This window comes from Podarcis bocagei (genome assembly GCF_964188305.1).
Source record: "Podarcis bocagei genome assembly, chromosome: 12".
Classification (NCBI taxonomy): Eukaryota; Metazoa; Chordata; class Lepidosauria; order Squamata; family Lacertidae; genus Podarcis; species Podarcis bocagei.
In genome coordinates this window covers 60,398,997-60,418,577 of record NC_138137.1, presented here as the reverse complement: position 1 = coordinate 60,418,577, position 19,581 = coordinate 60,398,997, and the positions used below count along the sequence as shown (strand labels likewise).

Here is a 19,581-nt window from a genome sequence, read left to right as displayed (position 1 = left end):
TATTAATAGTCGGGCGGCAGCTGTTGCTTATAAGAAGATTTCTCCTATATTTTTTAGGATATCTCTACCTAGAATTCCAAACAGAAAGGCTTCTGGCTTCTTTATGAATGTTAATTTAAAGATTTTTTTTTCATCTCATCATATATGAAATTCCAAAACACTCTGATTTTTATGCATTTCCACCACATATGGTACAAATCTCCTTCTGTTTCCTCACTTCCAGCACTTATTTGAATTATTTGTATACACCTTGGAGAGCTTTGATGGTGTAAGGTACCATCTGGACTGCATTTTCATCATATTTTCTTTAATGGTGTAGCATGCAGTAAAGTTCATATTAGTTTTCTAGAGAGTTTCCCATTCACTGATCATAATAGTCAGCCCGATGTCCTGCACCCATTTTATCCCCTTCACCTTCCCAGTCAAGGAGGAGTCAGTACACCCTGGAAACGGTCTTAGTGTTATTATTTAGCAATTTTCTTTCAAATCTAGAGGGCTCCTTGGCAAATCCGTAAAATTATATCTCAATGGAAAGGTAATCTAATAAAGAATGTAATGCAACAAAGTTTGTTCAGTTCCCTGTATTCTATCAAATATTATTGCATAATAACCAGAAAAAGGGTCTTTAGGGAGCCAATAAACCTCGGAAACACACTTTCCCCCAAAGGTTTCCACAATCTGGGCAGGGAGGCTCACGTCATCAGCACCCAAACGGATCCTGCTTCGCTTTTAGTCACAGCTTTGGATCCAGCACGGAGCAAGCAGGTCTCTGTGTCTCCACCTTCCAGCTCAGCTCACCCACAATTCTCTGCCTGATTTCTCTCCTACTTAGCAGCCAGGCAAGGGAGGTGGAGGAATGGCCCGTCCATTAGCTTGGAGGACACCACCACTTAGCTGTTCCTCTCGCAATTATTAATATTTATAAAAGTAATAGTAATCTATTATTTTTACCCTGCCCATCTGGCCGGGTTTCCCCAGCCACTCTGGGTGGCTTCCAACAAAGATTAAAAATACATTAAAAGGTCACATTAAAAACATCCCTGAACAGGGCTGTCTTCAGATGTCTTCTAAAAGTCAGATAGTTCTTTATTTCCTTGACATCTGATGGGAGGGCGTTCCACAGGGCAGGTGCCACCACCGAGAAGGCCCTCTGCCTGGTTCCCTGTAACTTTACTTCTCGCAATGAGGGAACCGCCAGAAGGCCCTCGGAGCTGGACCTCAGTGTCTGGGCAGAACGATGGGGGTGGAGACACTCCTTCAGCTATACTGGGCCAAGGCTATTTAGGGCTTTCAAGGTCAGCACCAACACTTTGAATTGTGCTCGGAAACGTACTGGGAGCCAATGTAGGTCTTTCAGGACCGGTGGCAGCCGCTCCCAGTCCCCAGTCTAGCCGCCGCATTCTGGATTAGTTGCAGTTTATGTTACAGATAGGTAGCCGTGTTGGTCTGCCATAGTCAAAATAAAAAAATTCCTTCCAGTAGCACCTTAAAGACCAACTAAGTTAGTTCTTGGTATGAACTTTCGTGTGCATGAACACTTCTTCAGATACTTCTTCAGGTATCTGAAGAAGTGTGCATGCACACGAAAGATCATACCAAGAACTAACTTAGTTGGTCTTTAAGGTGCTACTGGAAGGAATTTTTTTATTTTGCAGTTTCCAGGTCACCTTCAAAGGTAGCCCCACGTAGAGTGCATTGCAGTGGTCCAAGCAGGAGATAACTAGAGCATGCACCACTCTGGCGAGACAGTCCATGGGCAGGTAAGGTCTCATCCTGCGTACCAGATGGAGCTGGCAGACAGCTGCCCTGGACAGAGAATTGACCTGCGCCTCCATGGACAGCTGTGAGTCCAGAATGACTCCCAGGCTGCGCACCTGGTCCTTCAGGGTCAGTTACCCCATTCAAGACCAGGGAGTCCTCCACACCCGCCTGCCTCCTGTCCCCCAGGAACAGTACTTCTGTCTTGTCAGGATTCAACCTCAATCTGTTAGCCGCCATCCATCCATCTTTCAGCCAAGAACCATGGGGTGGTTTGCATCGTAGCTCATTATTTTGAGCTGCTGACAGAAAGGGCCCCATCAGAGCTCAATCCGGCCCTGAATTGCTTGCTACCGATTTGAATGGAAATATGATTTTCATAGGGTAGGGGAGCACCGGTGGTGCACTGATGGAACCAAGAGGGGGGTGGTCCTCAGAATTAGCAGATCCCCCCCCCCCAGCGCGCTCTATAAATCCTAGGGAGTTGCAAGAAAAGGGTCCACGTCGCCTCCAGCCCCGTGAACCAGACGAGAGAGGAGGCCTGGGAAGCTGGAGGGAGGAGCCGCGTTGCAAAAAAAAAGGAGGCGCGTTTTGCAGCAGGGAAGGCGAAGAAGCAGCCGGACCGGGTCTTGCGCTTTGCAGCCGGGTTGCCAACTGACCCGAAGGAAGCCCCGCCCTCGGCTGCTCTTGTGCCTCCCCGATGCCCTGCTACGTCCGGGGAGGGAGGAGCCGCGTTGCACGAAAAGGGGGAAAGAAGCTCTCTTTTTTTGCAGGAAAGGCCGGGCGCTTTGCAGCCGGGTTGCCAACGGACCAGAAGAAACGCCCGGCTGCTCCTGTGCCCTCCGCTGCCCCGTGACGTCGGGAAAGGGAGGAGCCGCCTTGCAAGGAAGAAAGGCCTTTCTTGCACAAGAGGCTTCTTTGCAGCTTCGCCTCTGCAGCCGGGTTGCCAACTGACCCGGAGAAAAGCCTGGGCTGCTGCGGCTGCTGCGCCTTCTTGCCGCCGCGGAAGCTTCTTGCTCCAGGATGGAGGTAAAAGCGCCTCTGCCTTTTTGCAATGCACCGCCTGCCCCGAGCAGGCCGGGCTCCCTTTCCCCGGCCCGGCAAGCGCTCCCTCCGGCCCAGCAAGCGCCCCTTCGCCGCCGCCGCCGCCTGGCTCTTTGTTCCCCCTGGCGGGCCGGGCGCGATGGAGGCGCGCGTAAAGCGCCGCGCGTAAAGCTCCGGCCCGCAACGCCTTTCCAAGCGCTGGAGGGGGCCGCCTGCGCCCTCCAAGAGAGAAGTAGGGGGAGAGATCGCTGGTGGGAGGGGAAACATTGCGGGATTCGAACCCAGAACAGCAGCAATTTGGGCCCGGCACCTATTTCCCAGGCCTGGAGGAGGAGGACCGGAGTGGTCTAGCTCACTCAAGGTTGCTTATACTGGCCGCCAGCGGCTCTCTAGAAGTCAACATCATCATCCTCGGTGCTGTTTTTGTAGAAAAATGGGTTGCTGAGCTCACCATGAACACCCACCTGAGAGGTACTGGAACTGAGTTCTGGTTGAAACCAAGCCTTGATGATGATGATGAGGCTTATAGATTTTCATTTTGCAGTGTACCTGCAGCAGATTGAAGAGTTATTGCAACAAGCGGAAAGTAAAGGATGAACCAAATTATAAAAGAGGCAAGCAGAATGTGGTCCCTGCCCTGTGGAACGCCCTCCCACCAGATGTCAAAGAAAGACAGCTGAAGGCAGCCCTGCTTAGGGAAGCTCTTAATATTTGATAAATTACTGTATTTTAATATTTTGCTGGAAGCCGCCCAGAGTGGCTGGGGAAACCCAGCCAGATGGGTGGGGTATAAATAATAAATAATAATAATAATAATAATAGTAATAATTAAAGGGGCAGAGGTTAGACTAGCAAAGCCATAAATGCCCTAAGCTCAAGGAAGGCAGAATCATATAAAAAAGGAGATTCTAGTCCTGGTGGAAATCTCAGATTATTTGTAATTTTCTCCATGACAGCTCTCTTCAAGAGTCAGTGGCCCCAAGCATTTGGTGTAAAATTATGGGCTGCTTTCCACTGAGCTGCAATTACTATTCGTCCTGCCAAGATAATATATCCTTTGGACAATACATTTCCATTGGTATTACCAACAAACCTCTGAACTGTTCTTATACATCTTGGCCAATTTGGCCGGGGTTAGGTACCATCTGGATAACATCTTCATTACGTTTTCTCTAATATCGTAACATGTGGTGTTCTCACCGCATGTCATCCAGATTTGTCTTTGGCACTCAGCCTTGACACTGGTCCGTAATATAATAATAATAATAATAATAATAATAATAATAATAATAATAATAATAATAATAAATTATAATTATTTATAATTATAATAATTAATTATTATTATTATTATTATTATTATTATTATTATTATTATTATTATTATTTATTTGTACCCTGCCCATCTGGCTGGGTTTCCCCAGCCACTCAGGGCAGCTTCCAACAAAGATTAAAAATACATTAAATTAAATTAAATTAAATTACAGGAGGTCGTAGGGTTTGCTTTTGGGGTGAGGAGGGTTGTGTTGTGGCAAACCTCGGCATTTTCATGGAGATAAGTTGGCTTCCATCACAGCTTTGACTTCCTGCATTGCCGGGGGTTGGGCTGGATGACCTTTGGGGTCCCTTCCCACTCTACAATTCTACGTCCTCATTTCCGCAGGTGACATTTGAGGACGTGGCCGTCTACTTCTGCCGGGAAGAGTGGGCGGAATTAATTCCGTGGCAGAAGGAACTCTACCGGGGTGTGATGGTGGAAAACTACGAGGCGGTCCTTTCCGTGGGTAAATATACCGCCGACCTCTGGAACTCGGTTCGCTGGCGGGGGGAGCGAGGTCATGGTGGTTGGTCCAGGGTCCAACACTGGTTTCATTTGCAGAGCCCATTAGTTACTCAGAAGTAGACTGCCTCTGCCTGTGGAGGTTCAATTTAGCTCTCACGGCTGCTGTTTGATTGACAGGCCCATCGTCCTCCATGAATTTCCCTTTCTTAATCATATTTTTAAAAATTGATGTACATACAATTTAACAAATTTAGTTCCGTTTCCGTACAGTAACCCCTTAGCATTTTGTCTTTTCCACCCTTACTTCCGCGATGTTCCTGTTTAAATCCTTTTCTCTACTGCCTTAAAAATAATACTTATTTCTAATACACATAGCCTACGTTACATTCCTTTATCATTCTCATTCCTTTCCAAACCTGCCTGCAATTTCATTTGGCTCAGATAATCTGAAACAGGGTCCATGAAATTTCTCTGCATTTCTGCCCAGGCTCAGAGAGTTCGTCCTTCTCACTGAAGGTGGGCAGCCGCAAACAGAGCGCGATATTCATGCTCTTTTCACAGCATCTGAGACTGAGTGATATACTGCCCCTGAGTGTGGAGGTTCTGTTAAGCAGCCATCTGAGCTAATAGCCATTGAGAGATTATCCTCCAGAGCTGGTGGGTTAAATGCCATCTGTAAAGAGGCCTCAGTGGCACTGCCCACCATTTGACTTCACTGGGTGACCTCCAGCATATTGGGAAAGGGGCAGAATTCGTCCCTGGCCTCTCCCTGGCTGCTGGATCTGTGGAAATGTTCAGGGATGCAGGAGAGGATATATTGTCTGATTATAGCCTTTCCAACTTGTGTAAACAAGTTCACAATTTAGCAGAGTACCTTAACATTCCCCTTTTTAAACTTACAGCGGATGCTAAAGCCTCTATAATAACTGTTCTGGTATTTCCCCCTTATTCCCTCATAAAAGATAAGACATGACACAATCTTCTACAAAAGTATAAAAAGGTTTACTGACACATCATTCTGTTCACAATAGGATCCCAGAAGGCAGACTTAGCTTAGAAAAGTAACATATACCTAGAAACTATCTCATAAGGAGACAGTCCCTTACACATTCCTCCCCATGTGTAAACATGTTCACTCTAGGAATGTTGTACTTGACTGATCTTGCGTTTCACATCCCACAGGATCAGACCAAACTCCTGTCTTGTCCAGGATCCTCTTCCTACAGTGGGTGGTGGGAAGAAGGACTCAAATGCCATTCGAATTAGCCTTTATAAACTCAAATCAAGTCCTTCATGTATCACAGGGTTGAACTGTGGAACTCCCCGCCACAGGATGGCCACTAACTTGGGTGGCTTTGAAAGAGGATCATGCGAATCCATGGAGGAGGAGAGGGCTATGGAGGGCTCCTGCCCAGGAGGGCTCTGTTCCACTTTCCTGGGCGCTTCCTGTAACAGGCATCTGGACAATATGTCTGCATTGTTGGGGTTGGACTAGATGACCCGCAGGCCCCCTTCCAACTCAACAATTCTCTGATTCTCTGATGCGGGACTAGGTGGGTCCCTGGCCTGAAATACTGCCAAAATAAAATGGAAGTGTCTCTCTCCCACGCAGGCCGCTTGTCTGTGAAACCGGAGATCATCAGCAAAATCGAACGGGAGGAGGCCGAGCTGTGCATTGGAGAGTTTTGGAAGCCCCCCCAGTGGAGAGACCCTTCAGGCCAGTGGCTAGGTCAGTAGTCCATGTTGCGTTCTGGTTCCCCCCACTCTCTTTTTGAAAGCTGCACAACAGCCCTTTGAGGTCGACTGGCCTCAAATTCACCCTGCGAAATCTTTGCAGTTGGGAGGCCTTAACCGTATAGCTCAGAGCTGGAGCGCTAGCTTTTCAGGCAGAAGACCGGCAGGTCCAGTCCTTGACATCACCAGATCGGATTGGGAGACAGCCCTGCTGGAGAACTGCTGCCAACCAGTGCAGACACCACTGAGCTAGACAGGCTAATAGATCTGACGTAGCAGAAGGCGACTTCCTGAGCTGAATTGTCAACCAGCCCCTTTTCCGGAACCATGAGGACTAGAATATTGTTTTATTTTTCGGGGAAAGAGCTGCTGCCAGCCAGTGTAGACAGCCCTAGGTGGCCCAATAGATCTGGGTTGGTCCCAGGTGACTTCCTGTGTTTCCGCAAAGGTCCACGAGAGTTGCACACTGCCAAGTGGGGCGGTGGGGGCCCCATTGCTTCCCCTAGCCCTGGCTGCAATGGTGGGACTCTGATCCCGGCCTGCCTCTCAGGGTTGTTGTTGCGACACCAACACGGGAGGGCAGGCCTTGCAGGAAAGTTGGGAGGCCCAAGTTCCAGCTGCTGCCTTAAATGTCTCTCCAAAGCCCTGTATTCCCGTTGTGGAAAGGGCTGATTTAATGGCTGAGTTAAACTGAGTTAAAGTACCAGTCTGCTTAGTACCATCTGACTTTGGCATCTTAGACCCTTGGCAGGCTGCACATTTGTTATCTGCCAGCTTGTTTTGCACAAGACTTGCACCACACTGCCTGTGGGCTGGCCCTTGTTTCAAAGCATCTCCAAGTCCTGAAACAGTTCCAGAGAAAGTACTTCTTGCAGGCCTTGTGTAAACTACTGTGCTTGCTGCAACAGGTGGCACGGCTGCTGGTGAGTTTGTGGTTGAGGAAGCAAAGCCAGGACTCTTTAAAATACCCAGCACACTTCCTTCTTTCAGGATTTTGCAGGCTTAAAGAGACCATCATACTCATGTTTGTGCTTTGACGCTATTGACCGCTGCATTACGCAGAGGCAAGACGGGGGTATCCTCAGGTCCTGAAGGATCAGATGCTTTTGCAACAGGAGCACTAAATTTGAATGCACCAGCAGACACTGACGGCAGTACAGTGTTGCAATTAGAGATGAAAATTAGAGATGATTTTGCAATTAGAGATGCCGGCATTACTGGCCGGTTGCAGCTTTTTAGCCACTGATTGCACAGAACTGACAGGCGAAGATGAGGCAATATTTTGGCAAAGGTGACTGTTATGTACTGAAGTTCTCACCCTGGGCCAGCAGGGGGATACTGTAGATAGTTATGCAAATAAGGGATCGAAAGTGACATTCAGTGATTGGATAGTTTTAGAAAATTGTTACAGTTACGTGGTACTGGAGCTCTATATAAGCAGGCTGGCTGAACCCTTCAGTTCAGTTCTGTTCTGGTCTGTGAATAAACAAGAGCTGTTTGAAGAATCGTTGTGTCGTCTGATATGTTCATCCACAACTTAGCAGTGACGTACTGATGGGCAAAGATATTTCTGGTAGCGCTGGCATATCCATTTCCTTCTCTTGTGCAGGTTTTGATACATAGCGGACACCTCTTTCCCTTCTCATCTTGCCGCCGCCACCTCCTACTGAAGGAGGAAGGCTGTTGGTTGCCGAGGTACTGAACCTGGGAGTTTTTGAAGCTTTCTGGTGATTATATCTTCTGGTCTCTGGCCAGATTTTTCTCTTGTACAGTGGTACCTCTGGTTGTGAACGGGATCTGTTCCGGAGCCCCGTTCGCAATCTGAAAGGAACGCAACCCACGTCTGCGCATGCGCGGGTCATGATTCGCCGCTTCTGCGCATGCACATGACGTCGTTTTGCACGTCTGCGCATGTGCGAGTGGTGAAACCCAGAAGGAACCCTTTCCGGTACTTCCGGGTTGCAACCTGAAAAAACATCATGAAGCAAACGTAACAAGAGGTATGACTGTACTCCCTTATGGATCATCTCTGTTCTCTGTCAAATCTTGCGAAAGTCAGGAGGTGGACAACTGCCAATAAAATGCGTCTCAGTCCTGCTGGCAGATTGTATGTGAGATTTCTCCCCCAACCCCCCGCCAGGGACACTGACTCCCTTTCCTTCCTTCCTGGCAGGAGATGGCATCAGGATGGCAGACGATGAAGACCTCGAAAGGGCAGCCCCCATTCGGCGGCGGCGAGGGAGAAGGAAGAAGGTCCCGTCTTCAACAACGGAGAAGCAGACAGCGATCGTGCCCCGCAAGGACAAGGGCCCCCCGAAGTTGACGCTGAAGATGAAACCTCCAAAGTGCCCCGAGTGCGGCAAGAGCTTCCTGAGCAACGTGGCGATGGCCATCCACATCCGGACGCACACCGGGGAGCGGCCCTTCAAGTGCCACCTGTGCCCCAAGGGCTTCCCCTCGCGGGGGGACCTGAAGCGGCACATCAAGACCCACCTGCGCCCCAAACGGAGCCCGCCTCCCCCCGTGGAGGCTGCCTGCGGGGGCAAGAAGCGCCTGGCCGCCAAGCTGCAGCTGCAGCTGCTGAGCCACCTGCAGCGCCCGCCGGACCCCCGGAAGCCCCACGTGTGTGCCCAGTGTGGGAAGGGCTTTGGCACACCCCAGAGCCTCCGGAAGCACCAGGGGACCCACTCCACCGAGCGCCCCTTCTCGTGCGCCCAGTGCGGGAGCAGCTTCCGCCTGAAGCAGATCCTGGTGGCGCACATGGACTGCCACGCCACCGAGCGCCCCTACCCGTGCCAGGAGTGTGGGAAGACCTTCGTGCAGGAGCGTGGCCTCCGCAGCCACCAGTTGGTCCACACGGGCGAGAAGTGCTTTTCGTGCGAGGCCTGCGGGCGCCGCTTTGCCTACAAGCAGCACTTCCTCAAGCACCTCCGCCTGCACACCGGGGAGCGGCCCTACTCGTGCGCCGAGTGCGGGAAGACTTTCCGGGACCAGGCGACGCTCAGTATCCACAACCGGATGCACACGGGCGAGCGCCCCTACAGCTGCCCGTTCTGCGGCAAGGCCTGCCGGCAAAAGCAGCACCTCAACAGCCACCTGAAGGTGCACCGGGGAGAGGTGCTCCCCCCCAGCGACGGCACGGGACGCGCCCTGCAGAAGGCCTGGGCGAAGGAGAAGCCCCACGCCTGCCCCAGGTGCGAGAAGCGCTTCCGCGACAAGCGGGTCATGAGGGCCCATCTGCTGACTCACGAACCAGAGTCCTTGTCTGCCGGGGACGCTGGCCCGGCCCAGGCAGAGGCCAAATCGGCCAGCGGGAGAGGCGGGGGTCGGAAGCAGCCCGCCTCTCTGCGTGCAACTGCCCCCCCTGAAAAGTTGCCTTTTGGGTGTGCTCATTGTGGGAGGAAGTTTCCGCAGCGGAAGTCCCTCCTGTTGCATCAGAGGAGCCACAGGTGAGGAAGGATGGCTCCCGCTGAGAGTCCAATCCTGGCGTCCTTTTGGGAGGGAGCCTTGCATTTTGACAGCAGTACATCACACTGAGCAAGTCAAACCTCATGAAGAAAGCAACTCGTGTCGTGCCCTCTGATTAGTTCCTGAGACCGAAAGTCCCCATTACCGCAGGGCTTTCCCCAAGCAATTAGAGACTGCGCCTGCAAGAAGCCTCTCTCTCCCCTGCCCTTTTCATGCCTCTTCTGGTTCTGGGAGAGCATGGCAGAGGAGAGCAGAGGAGGAGGAGACGCCGATGCCTCTTCCCCAGCCAGACCCATCTCTGCCTCTTGGTCTCCTTCCTCTCCTGCCTCAGCTTCTGCCTCTGATTCCGGACTGCTCTCTGCCACAGACTCCTCCCGCTCACTAAGCCCTGTTGCCTCTTCAGCTTCTGACACCTCCTTTTCCCAGCCTTCTCTTTCCCATTCATTGGCCTTCCACTGCCCCTCCCCAGGCTCTGAGACTTCTTCCCTTGGGGGTTCGCCGGCTGGTTCCTGCTCCCATTCATTTGTGTCCGACAATTCCATGACAGATAAAAACATGCCAACCTGCTCGGTTCCCAAACGATTTTGGCCAACCCCCCTTCCTGCTGGAACAATGCAGAAGTGCTCCTTTGGGGATGAAGTCAAACCACTGAAGAGTCACAGCGCCTGCTGTGGCTGCAGAGACCGATGCAGGAGAGACATGTTTCTTTGCAGTTGGGGCAGAAGAAGGCGCCCGGTTGTTCTGCTGCAGATAAACCTATAAAAAGCATTCTTCAGCCTAGCGGTGTGCATGACCCACTGTGGAAGATAACAGCACCATAAAATTCAAAAGAGAAATGCTCAGTCGCAGTTTTTCAAAATGCAATTACACCTGTTTTTCAAAGTTTGATAGTCGTTTACTCCCCTCTTGAGCTGCCCCAGTTTGGGAGTGACTGGCCCAGCCTGAAAAGGGCCCACGGGAATCTCTAACTGGGAGTGACCTTGTTCCCTTTAATGATTCTTCTGTGTGGGCCTGACCCCTCTCTATCCTGCCCCCCCCCCATTCCTTGTGTTTCTAGAAGTGGGGAATTTCAAGTTTGAAAAAAGATATGCAAATGTTAATATGAAATACCCAGTATCTTGGAATATTAAAGACGAACCAATTAAACAAAACAAAACTGAAAAGGGGAAAAGAAAAAGGAGAACTTCAAAATATCCACTCCAACAATTCTGCGTTCTATAAACTAATGTTTTCTTCAATCCTCAAACGCTGATCTCACAAGTTGATTTTCTTTTTCACACAAAAGCTCCGTAAGAAGTTGTAGTAAATATCGACAATGTTTTTTCTCTTAATGAAACACATCAATTTCATCATCTTAGCTAGGAGTCATTCTTTCGTGGTAGAACCAACAGGTTGTTTTGACCTAGGCCAGTGCTGAGACAGCGGGGAATAAAAATCTGTGGCAGGGAGTTCCACAGTTTAACTATTATTATTAATGTACAGTGGTACCTCGGGTTACATACACTTTGGGTTACAGACTCTGCTAACCCAGAAATATTACCTCGGGTTAAGAACTTTGCTTCAGGATGAGAACAGAAATTGTGCTCCAGCGGCGCAGCGGCAGCAGGAGGCCCCATTAGCTAAAGTGGTGTTTCAGGTTAAGCACAGTTTCAGGTTAAGAGCGGACCGGAACGAATTAAGTACTTAACGCGAGGTACCACTGTATTCTGTACGCATTCTTCACCCCAAGTTCCCAGGGTGTGTTACAGCGTTAAAAGCAACATTAAAAAGCATTTGAAACTGTGCTCCATGAGGTGCTTCCTTGTCTCTGTCCTGACAGGAGATGTGAAAGTGAATTGGTGTTTACATGTAAGAGAAGAAGCTGCCTTGGTCTGTTGCAAGAAATGCAATATTTGAGGCATGCGGCACCTTCAGAGACCCAGCAAAAGTTCTTGCAAGAAGTGTGCTGCTATGCGCACATGTGCTTTGAGGATCAGGAATGTAAACAGCCAGGTCCGGAGGAAAGGAAGTGTGGAAAGGGCAGGTGGCGATAATGACCTCACTGGCAAGAGATTGCATTTCCGCCTCTTCACGTATCCTAATGCAGCAGGTCCACGTTCCAAGTACGGTACTGTAATCTTCAAACTGCTGTGGACTGTAATAAATTTGTTGTGATTTGTAAAGTTAGTGCCTTAAAGGAGAGCAAGAAAAAATCAAACAATAGCAATCAAATTTCCTAGAATGTAGATTGTATAGCTATATATCTCATAGTCAAGCAATATACAAAAAGAGAATGTAAGAATTCTCTTTAAGGTGCCGTGAAACACTTTTTGTGGTATTTTAAGTGAAACGCTAGAAGTTTCTGGATCCAGAGCACATTATTTGAAGTGCAACAAGGAGCCGTTTCAAATAAACATTTATATAAAACAAGCAAGAACTTTCTGAGTTGCATAGGCTGCAACCCAACGCCCACCATAAAACACAGGAAGCTCCCTTTTACTGAGATACAGCTATTCCTATATTGTCTACACTGACTGGCAGCAGCCACAGGATTTCAGACGAGGGACATTCCCAGCCTCTACCAGGAAACTGGTGATGGCACCTGGGGCCTTTGCATGCAGGGCAGGTGGTCTGCCACTGAGTTACGGCCTTCCCAAACAAGACATGTCCTTCTGCTGAGTCAGACCATGCCTCCATGTCGCTGCACTGGCTGGCAGCAGCAGTGTTCAATGCTACTCCTACTCACAGGGTTTCAGGCTGCTGCTGTCTCGCCCAGACTAGTGGGAGACTGAGGCCGGGACAGGTAAGTTGACCTGTCTAGGATTGCACTCTGAACGTTGCTCGATAACGGCGTTTGCAAACCCATCCAGAAACAACTGCGCGATCCTATGCATGTTTCCTCTCAAGTCAGTCCCGTTGGGATAAGAAGAGCAGGATTCAACACTCTCCACTCCTGTGGCTTCCAGCAACTGGAATCGGTCCCACCCTCTTCTAAACCGTCTAAGTTGGTGGCCACCCCTGCTTCTTCCTGTGGCAGTGAGTTCTACAGATGAACTCCGCGCCGAGTGAAGGAGGACTTCTTTCCGTCTGCCCTGAACCTTCCCACAACATTCAACTTGGCTCGGGATATCAAGGCGGCTTCCTCCCTGCAGCGGTGGGTCTCAAATTTCAGGGGTCCTCTGTGCGAAGCCAAAACACTGCGCCGACCCTGCTCCCCAAAATCCGCCGCTGCTCCCTGCGCCTTCAGGATCGCAGCAGCCTGCGCTGCCAGGCTAGCCGGGGAGGGTCTGCAGGAGGCAGAAAAACTGAAAAAGCCCCCCCCCCCAATATTTTAAGCTCCCCCAAGAGCTGGCCCTGCAAGCTGAGCGCTTGGCGGGCGAGGTGAAGGGAGCGCGCGCTCAGGGCGCATTTGGAGACGTCGCTCGCCAGCTCCTTGGAAAGGAAGACGCATTTGGGGACCCTGCGGAGCCCCTTTTCCCCCGCCGGGTGCCCAGCCCAGCCTGGCCGGAGGGCGCCTCCTCTCGTCTCCCCTTCCTTCCTCCGTCCCTCCCTCCGCCGGCCGAAGCGGATCCGGTTCACGAGCTGGACGGGGGTGGATCCCGCCGGCCCCTCCGCGCCGCCGCTCGGATCCGCCTCCGGAGGCGCCCGCTGGCCTGGGCGCTTCGCATCCCGAGGAGGAGATGCTCGGCCCGGTAGGACCCCTCTCTCCGTCCCCGCACCCTTTGCCCTTCTCTGGGTCCCCGGGCCGGACCGGGAGAAGGGACCAGCCCGGCAGAGGCGCCCGCTTTGGCCGGCGGACAAAGGCGCGCGTGCCTCTGCGCGCATGCAGAGCGCCTCGGCTCCGGAAGGAGAGTGGGAAGAGCCGGGGAAAGCGAGTCGTCCCCCGCAAGGCGAGACCCAAAACCTCTCCTTATACCGAGTCAGGCCATGGTCTATGTAGCTCAGTATTGTCGACACAGGCCGGCAGCAGCTCTGCCGGGGTTCAAGAGGAGACTTTTCCCAACCCATTTTTTTATTATTATTTATAAATTATAGCCCTTCACCAAGGGCATTGCCAGGATTTTTGTTAGGGGGGGCAGGCTATTGTTGGGGGGGTAGAACCTCAGATTGTGTTGATTTGTATTGATTTAGGGGGGCAGCTGCCCCCGTACCGCCCCTTCACCCAAAAATCTCCGGGCGGATCACAGCATAAAAATGCAAAATAAAAACGCAAACAGCCCAGAGATGCTGTGGGTCCTTCTACATTCCCAGCAGATGTGCTCCCCCTCCACTGAGCTATGGTCACTCACTCTCTGAGCCAGACCATCCCTTCATTTATTTTTTATTTATTAGATTCCTATACAGCATCAAAAGATCTCGGAGCGGTTCACAAGATGAGAACACAAGATAGCTCTGGACCTGTAAAAGGGTAAAAGCGTGTTGGGAAATAATCCATAATGAATTGAAAAAAAATGTTTAGAAGTACTTTCCCCCAAAAAACCAGAGTCCTTTTTGTTGTGGTTAATTCAGACGGAAATTCCCAGGTGTCAAAAAAGGTTATTTATGTGTGCCACCACTGTGGTCTGTGTTTTGTTAGCCCCCAAATGGAAAACGAGCGAGAGCCTAACCAAAGAAGAATGGCAAATTAAATTGATGGAATATGTGGAGCTTGCGGACCCAACTTATAGAATAAGAGAACAAGAAGAACATTCGTTTAAAGAAGTTTGGGAAATGTTTATTGGATATGTGGGGGGAAACTGTGTACACTTGAAAACGTTGGCAACATTAAGGTAAATTAAACAGTGTAAATAAGTTTTGTTGGATAATTGAATACTGAAGGGTTTAGTTTATGTAAAATATGCAGGGATTTATGATATGCAAAATGAACTACGGAAAGGGCATTGACATTTTAAGGTTGTTTAAATGAATATTCCAAAGTGTAAAACAGAAAATTTATATATATATCACACAAGAGATATCTCAATATTGTCTACTCTGACTGGCAGCAGCTCTCCAGGATTTCCGGCAGGGCCCCCCCCCCCCAGCCCTACCTGGAGATGCTGTCTGTGGTTGAACCTTCTGCATGCTGAGCAGGCCTCAAGGGATGGAATATCGACATAGGAAATGGCCTTGTACTGAGACGGACCTGTGGTCCATTTTGCTCCATATGGTCTACACTGACTGGCAGCTGCTGTCCATGATTTCAAGCAGGCTTCTCTTGCAGCCCTGTCTGGGGACTGATCCTGGGACCTTCTGCTGGCAAGGCACTCTAACCACTGAACCAGCACCCTTCCTATCTGACCTTAAGGACTCGTCGAGTGGGCAGCTCGGTTCAGGGGCGGCTTGTGGGCCAATTAAATGACCCCCACGGGCCGCTTGTGGCCCATGGGCCTTAGGTTGCCTACCCCTGACTTACATCATTGGAGCCTACACAACATAAAACACTGTTGCTGTATGTAGGTGTTATTTTATTTCTTTTTTATCTTATATTTTGGAAATGTGCATCCAGGTTTTTTTCCTTTAAATTTTTTTGGGGGGCCACCGAGAGAGTGGGGCTCTAAGCTAGAGCTTGTTTAGCTTGTACCGTAAATCCAGCACTGAATTGCACATTGGTTCAAAATCCAAGCAAACCTCTTTTCTTTAATTAATTGAACAAAACTGATGGACTTGATCCAACGATGCCGCCTTTTCCAAGTCATGATTTACACCTCCAGCGTCCGCCTTGCCCCCCGCCTGGTGAGGGTGCTGGGAGTTGTGTAAGGGCAAACTACAGTTCCCAGAATCCTTTGCAGGGAGGAGGGGGAGTCATGTGGCCGAGGTGCTTAGAATGTCTGCTATGGGGCCCTAAGCTATAGCTTGCTTGGCTTATATGCAAATCTGGCACTGCTCTCTTATCTCCCATCCCAAAGGAGTTCCCATAACCCACACTGGAGCCCACTGGAGCCCACACTGGAGCCCACGTGACGGGGCAGGTAGTCATTTAATAAGGTAACTGGGTTGACAAATCATAGAATCATAGAGTTGGAAGAGACCCCAAGGGCCATCGAGTCCAACCCCCTGCCAAGCAGGAAACACCATCAGAGCACTCCTGACATATGGTTGTCAAGCCTCTGCTTAAAGACCTCCAAAGTAGGAGACTCCACCACACTCCTTGGCAGCAAATTCCACTGTCAAACAGCTCTTACTGTCAGGAAGTTCTTCCTAATGTTTCTTGTAGTTTGGATCCATTGCTCCGTGTCCGCTTCTCTGGAGCAGCAGAAAACAACCTTTCTCCCTCCTCTATGTGACATCCTTTTATATATTTGAACATGGCTATCATATCACCCCTTAACCTCCTCTTCTCCAGGCTAAACATGCCCAGCTCCCTTAGCCGTTCCTCATAAGGCATCGTTTCCAGGCCTTTGACCATTTTGGTTGCCCTCCTCTGGACACGTTCCAGTTTGTCAGTGTCCTTCTTGAATTCTGGGCACCACAATTCTCCAGGTCTTGGGGTGGGATGCTTTGCTGAGTTGCTTCCTCTGTCATTGCAGGTGACGCTGGACGACGTCACGGTGTCCTTCTCCCCGGAAGAGTGGGCAGGGCTGCAGGAGTGGCAGCGCCGGCTCCACCGTGACGTCATGCGAGAGAACTACGAGCTGCTCGCCTCCCTGGGTAAGACAAGTGGTTTCCTCGCCATACTTAACGGGCCGCAGGGAGCACTCAAGCAAACCGGAGCCTCACCGTCCGCAATAGAAGGGGAATTCAATTTTGCATGCATCTGAACAAGAGACCTGTCCCGATTCTCGTTCTCAAACCGGTCTGCAAACTGAAACACAGCTCACCTTCCTGATTCACACGCTTCTGAATTTTGCGACGCAAAGTTCTCCAGGTGTCTGTTACGCGCGAGAATGCATCTATTTGTGTCAAATGTCGGCAAAAGTCATAATCGAGTCGTGCATTGCGTTACTGGACATTGCTTGCCAAAATGTGAGAGTCAGTCAGAAATGTGTTGGTGGTGGTAAATTTGCACTACATTCGAGATGGCTTTTCATGAAGATTTATATTTGGAAACAAAAGCAGATTGCTGCAGAAATGGTGCTTCTAGTGGTTTCTGTTTTTGTAGGCCACTTTGAGTCATTGTGAGTAAAATGACAACAACAATAATCATAAATTCCTTCCAGTAGCACCTTAGAGACCAACTAAGTTAGTTATTGGTATGAGCTTTCGTGTGCATGCACACTTCGTTGGATATTTATTTATTTTGTTTTGTTTTGACCACGGCAGACCAACACGGCTACCTACCTGTAATAATTATAATAATAATAATAGTTATGATGTTCTGGGTGACGAAGCCCTTCTTATCACAGCGCATAGTTTAGCTGTGGAACTTCCTGCCACGGGAAGTAGTGATGGCAACCACCTGGAATGGCTTTAAAAGAGGAAGAGACAAATTCATGAAGGAGGCTCTCAATGGCTGCTAGCTATGCTGGCCATTCTCTGCTTTCATAGCTGCTGGAAACCGCAGGCAGGGAGGCGGCTCCCACACTCGGATCCTGCTTGTGGGCTTCTTCCCATTGGGGCATCTAGTTGGCCACTGCGAGGAAAGGACACAGAACAAGACGGGCCCCATTTGACCTGGACCAGCAGGTCCTTCTCCTGTCCTCCCTGTTACCTGTAGAGTTGGGAGAGAACCTTGATAAGCAATGGCGGAAAAGCCTCAGCTTGGCACAGTGGTGTAGCGTCCTTTGCTGGTGCCCGGGGCTAAGTGGGGCCGTGCTGCACCGCCTGCCTGCTTGCGCAGTGGGGAGCCCGGCTGGCTAACATGGCCCTGCTTTGAGGGGTACACTCATGGCGCAACAGGGCAGGGCGCAAAGTGCTGCTGGGCTTGCGGGGCATCATAATTAATGCGCCCCCCCAAAAAAACTTGACCCGGGGCAACCCTGCCCCTGCTACGTCACTGGATTGGCAAGACTGCTTTTCAACTTCTCCCTTTTCCTTTTGCAGGCTGCGACCTCCGAGTCAAGGATGAAGAAGGGGAGTCCGGGGAGGAAGACGGCCGAGGGCTCTTCTTGGAGACGGTGCTCCGGCGCTGGAAGCCCGAGGGCGAGACTTCGCACCCGCAGCAAAACGGCGGCAGCAACGTGGCTGGCAAACCTGCGGGTGGAGCGGGATTCCTGTCTCAGGGGCCGCCTGGCACTGAAAGAGGAAGGGATCCCGGAGGGGAAGAGCCGTGCCCCCTAACCTGCCCGGACTGCGGGAAGCGCTTCAAGAGCAAAACCTCCTGCTTGACGCACCAGCGCATCCACACCGGCGAGCGCCCCTTTGGCTGCCCCGAGTGTGGGCGGCGCTTCACCCAGCGGCAGCACCTAGGCACCCACCTGCGGGTGCATAGCGGGGAGCACCCCTTCTCCTGTGGCGAGTGCGGTGCCGCCTTCCGGCTGCAGAAGCTGCTGCTGACGCACCGGCGCAAGGCGCACTCGGGGGAGCCGCCTCTGGCGTGCGCCGACTGCGGGAAGCTCTTCAGCCACAAGCACCACCTGATGACGCACCAGCGGGTGCACACGGGCGAGCGCCCCTTCCCCTGCCCCGAGTGCGGGAAGTGCTTCACCCAGAAGCACCACCTGCAGACTCACCAGCGGGGGCACTCAGGGGACCGCCCCTTCCCCTGCCCCGAGTGCGGGAAGGCCTTCAAGGACCGGGCGGGGGTGCTGATGCACCGCATCGTCCACACGGGCGCCAAGCCCTTCGCGTGCCAGTGCTGCGCCAAGATCTTCAGCCACAAGCACCACCTGGTGATCCACCAGCGCGTCCACACGGGCGAGAAGCCCTTCTCCTGCCAGGTGTGCCGCAAGTGCTTCACGCAGAAGCACCACCTGCTCAGCCACGAGCGCATCCACACCGGCGAGCGCCCCTACGCCTGCCCCGCCTGCCCGCGCAGCTTCAAGGACCGCATCACCCTCAAGCTGCACGTGCGGCTCCACACGGGCGAGAAGCCCTTCTCCTGCGGGCGATGCGGAGAGAGCTTCCGCCTGCGCAAGGCCCTGCTCTCCCACCAGAGGGCGCACGACGCACCCGCCCAGCTCATCTGCACCGAGTGCGGGGAGAGCTTCCCGCGCATGCGCAGCCTGGCTGCCCACAGGAGGAGGGCACACCCAGCAGCAGCGCCCCACGGGGCTGGCGCACGGCCCGGACCAACCGGCCACTTGCGCCGCCCGGCTGAGTTGCATGCTGACGGGGAGAGAGCATCAAACGCGCCACCCAGACCCTAAGGGCACATGGCAGAAAGAAAAGGGCAGTCTGGGCCCTGGCACACATCCTCCAGCTGCAAAGATGCCAACGCAGTGAATCGCCTGCCCAGGCCAGAATCCCTAGGCTGGGTGGACAAGGGAATGCGATTGTCCTCTTTCATGGCATCGTAGAGTTGGAAGGGCTCCACGGGTCATCCATCCCAACCTGCTGCAATACACCTTTCTCATTGTCCTTTTCGCTTTGGAAATTTTGTCAGCATCCTGCCCCCACCCATCAAAACCAAGGACCTCCCCTTTCCCGGCTTCCCATTTCCGCTTTGTTGCAGCGCCGACTGGTTATTGCAGGAGCAGCCCAACCCAGGGAGCCAGTGTAGTGTAGTGGTTAGAGCGCTGCTTTTCAAACTTGGTATTACAACTCCCATCATCTGTAGCTAGCAGGAGCAGCAGTCAGGGATGACGGGAGTTGTAGTCCAACAACCGCTGAGGACCCAAGTTTGAGAAAGGCTGGGCTAGAGTGCCAGAGCTCGTGGCGGCGTTCGCAGCCCCCCTTTCTCCTGATGACACCCCATTTTGTGCCCACACCAACGCTGTGAGGTGGGGTGAGAGACA

At 51.6% G+C, this 19,581-nt stretch overlaps 2 protein-coding genes across 5 annotated transcripts; both read left to right on the top strand.

Annotated features, from left to right (window-relative positions):
• The first annotated feature begins 1,914 nt into the window (after positions 1-1,914).
• On the top strand, positions 1,915-11,571 carry LOC308569625 (uncharacterized protein). Its single transcript, XM_081163771.1, has 4 exons — positions 1,915-2,787; positions 4,466-4,586; positions 6,198-6,314; positions 8,493-11,571. The coding sequence occupies exons 1-4, from the start codon at positions 2,782-2,784 to the stop codon at positions 9,770-9,772; spliced, it is 1,524 nt and encodes a 507-aa protein (XP_081019897.1). The 5' UTR covers positions 1,915-2,781; the 3' UTR covers positions 9,773-11,571.
• Positions 11,572-12,517: 946 nt separating this feature from the next.
• Positions 12,518-19,204, top strand: LOC308569631 (uncharacterized protein). 4 transcript variants are annotated; one of them, XM_081163778.1, is made up of 3 exons: positions 12,518-13,458; positions 16,276-16,396; positions 17,729-19,204. In XM_081163778.1, the coding sequence occupies exons 1-3, from the start codon at positions 13,447-13,449 to the stop codon at positions 18,991-18,993; spliced, it is 1,398 nt and encodes a 465-aa protein (XP_081019904.1). In that variant the 5' UTR covers positions 12,518-13,446; the 3' UTR covers positions 18,994-19,204. The 4 variants fall into 4 exon arrangements, with proteins under 4 accessions (XP_081019904.1, XP_081019907.1, XP_081019906.1 ...); XM_081163781.1 differs by lacking the exon at positions 12,518-13,458 and adding an exon at positions 14,032-14,174; XM_081163780.1 differs by lacking the exon at positions 12,518-13,458 and adding an exon at positions 14,181-14,535.
• The last annotated feature ends 377 nt before the right edge of the window (positions 19,205-19,581 follow it).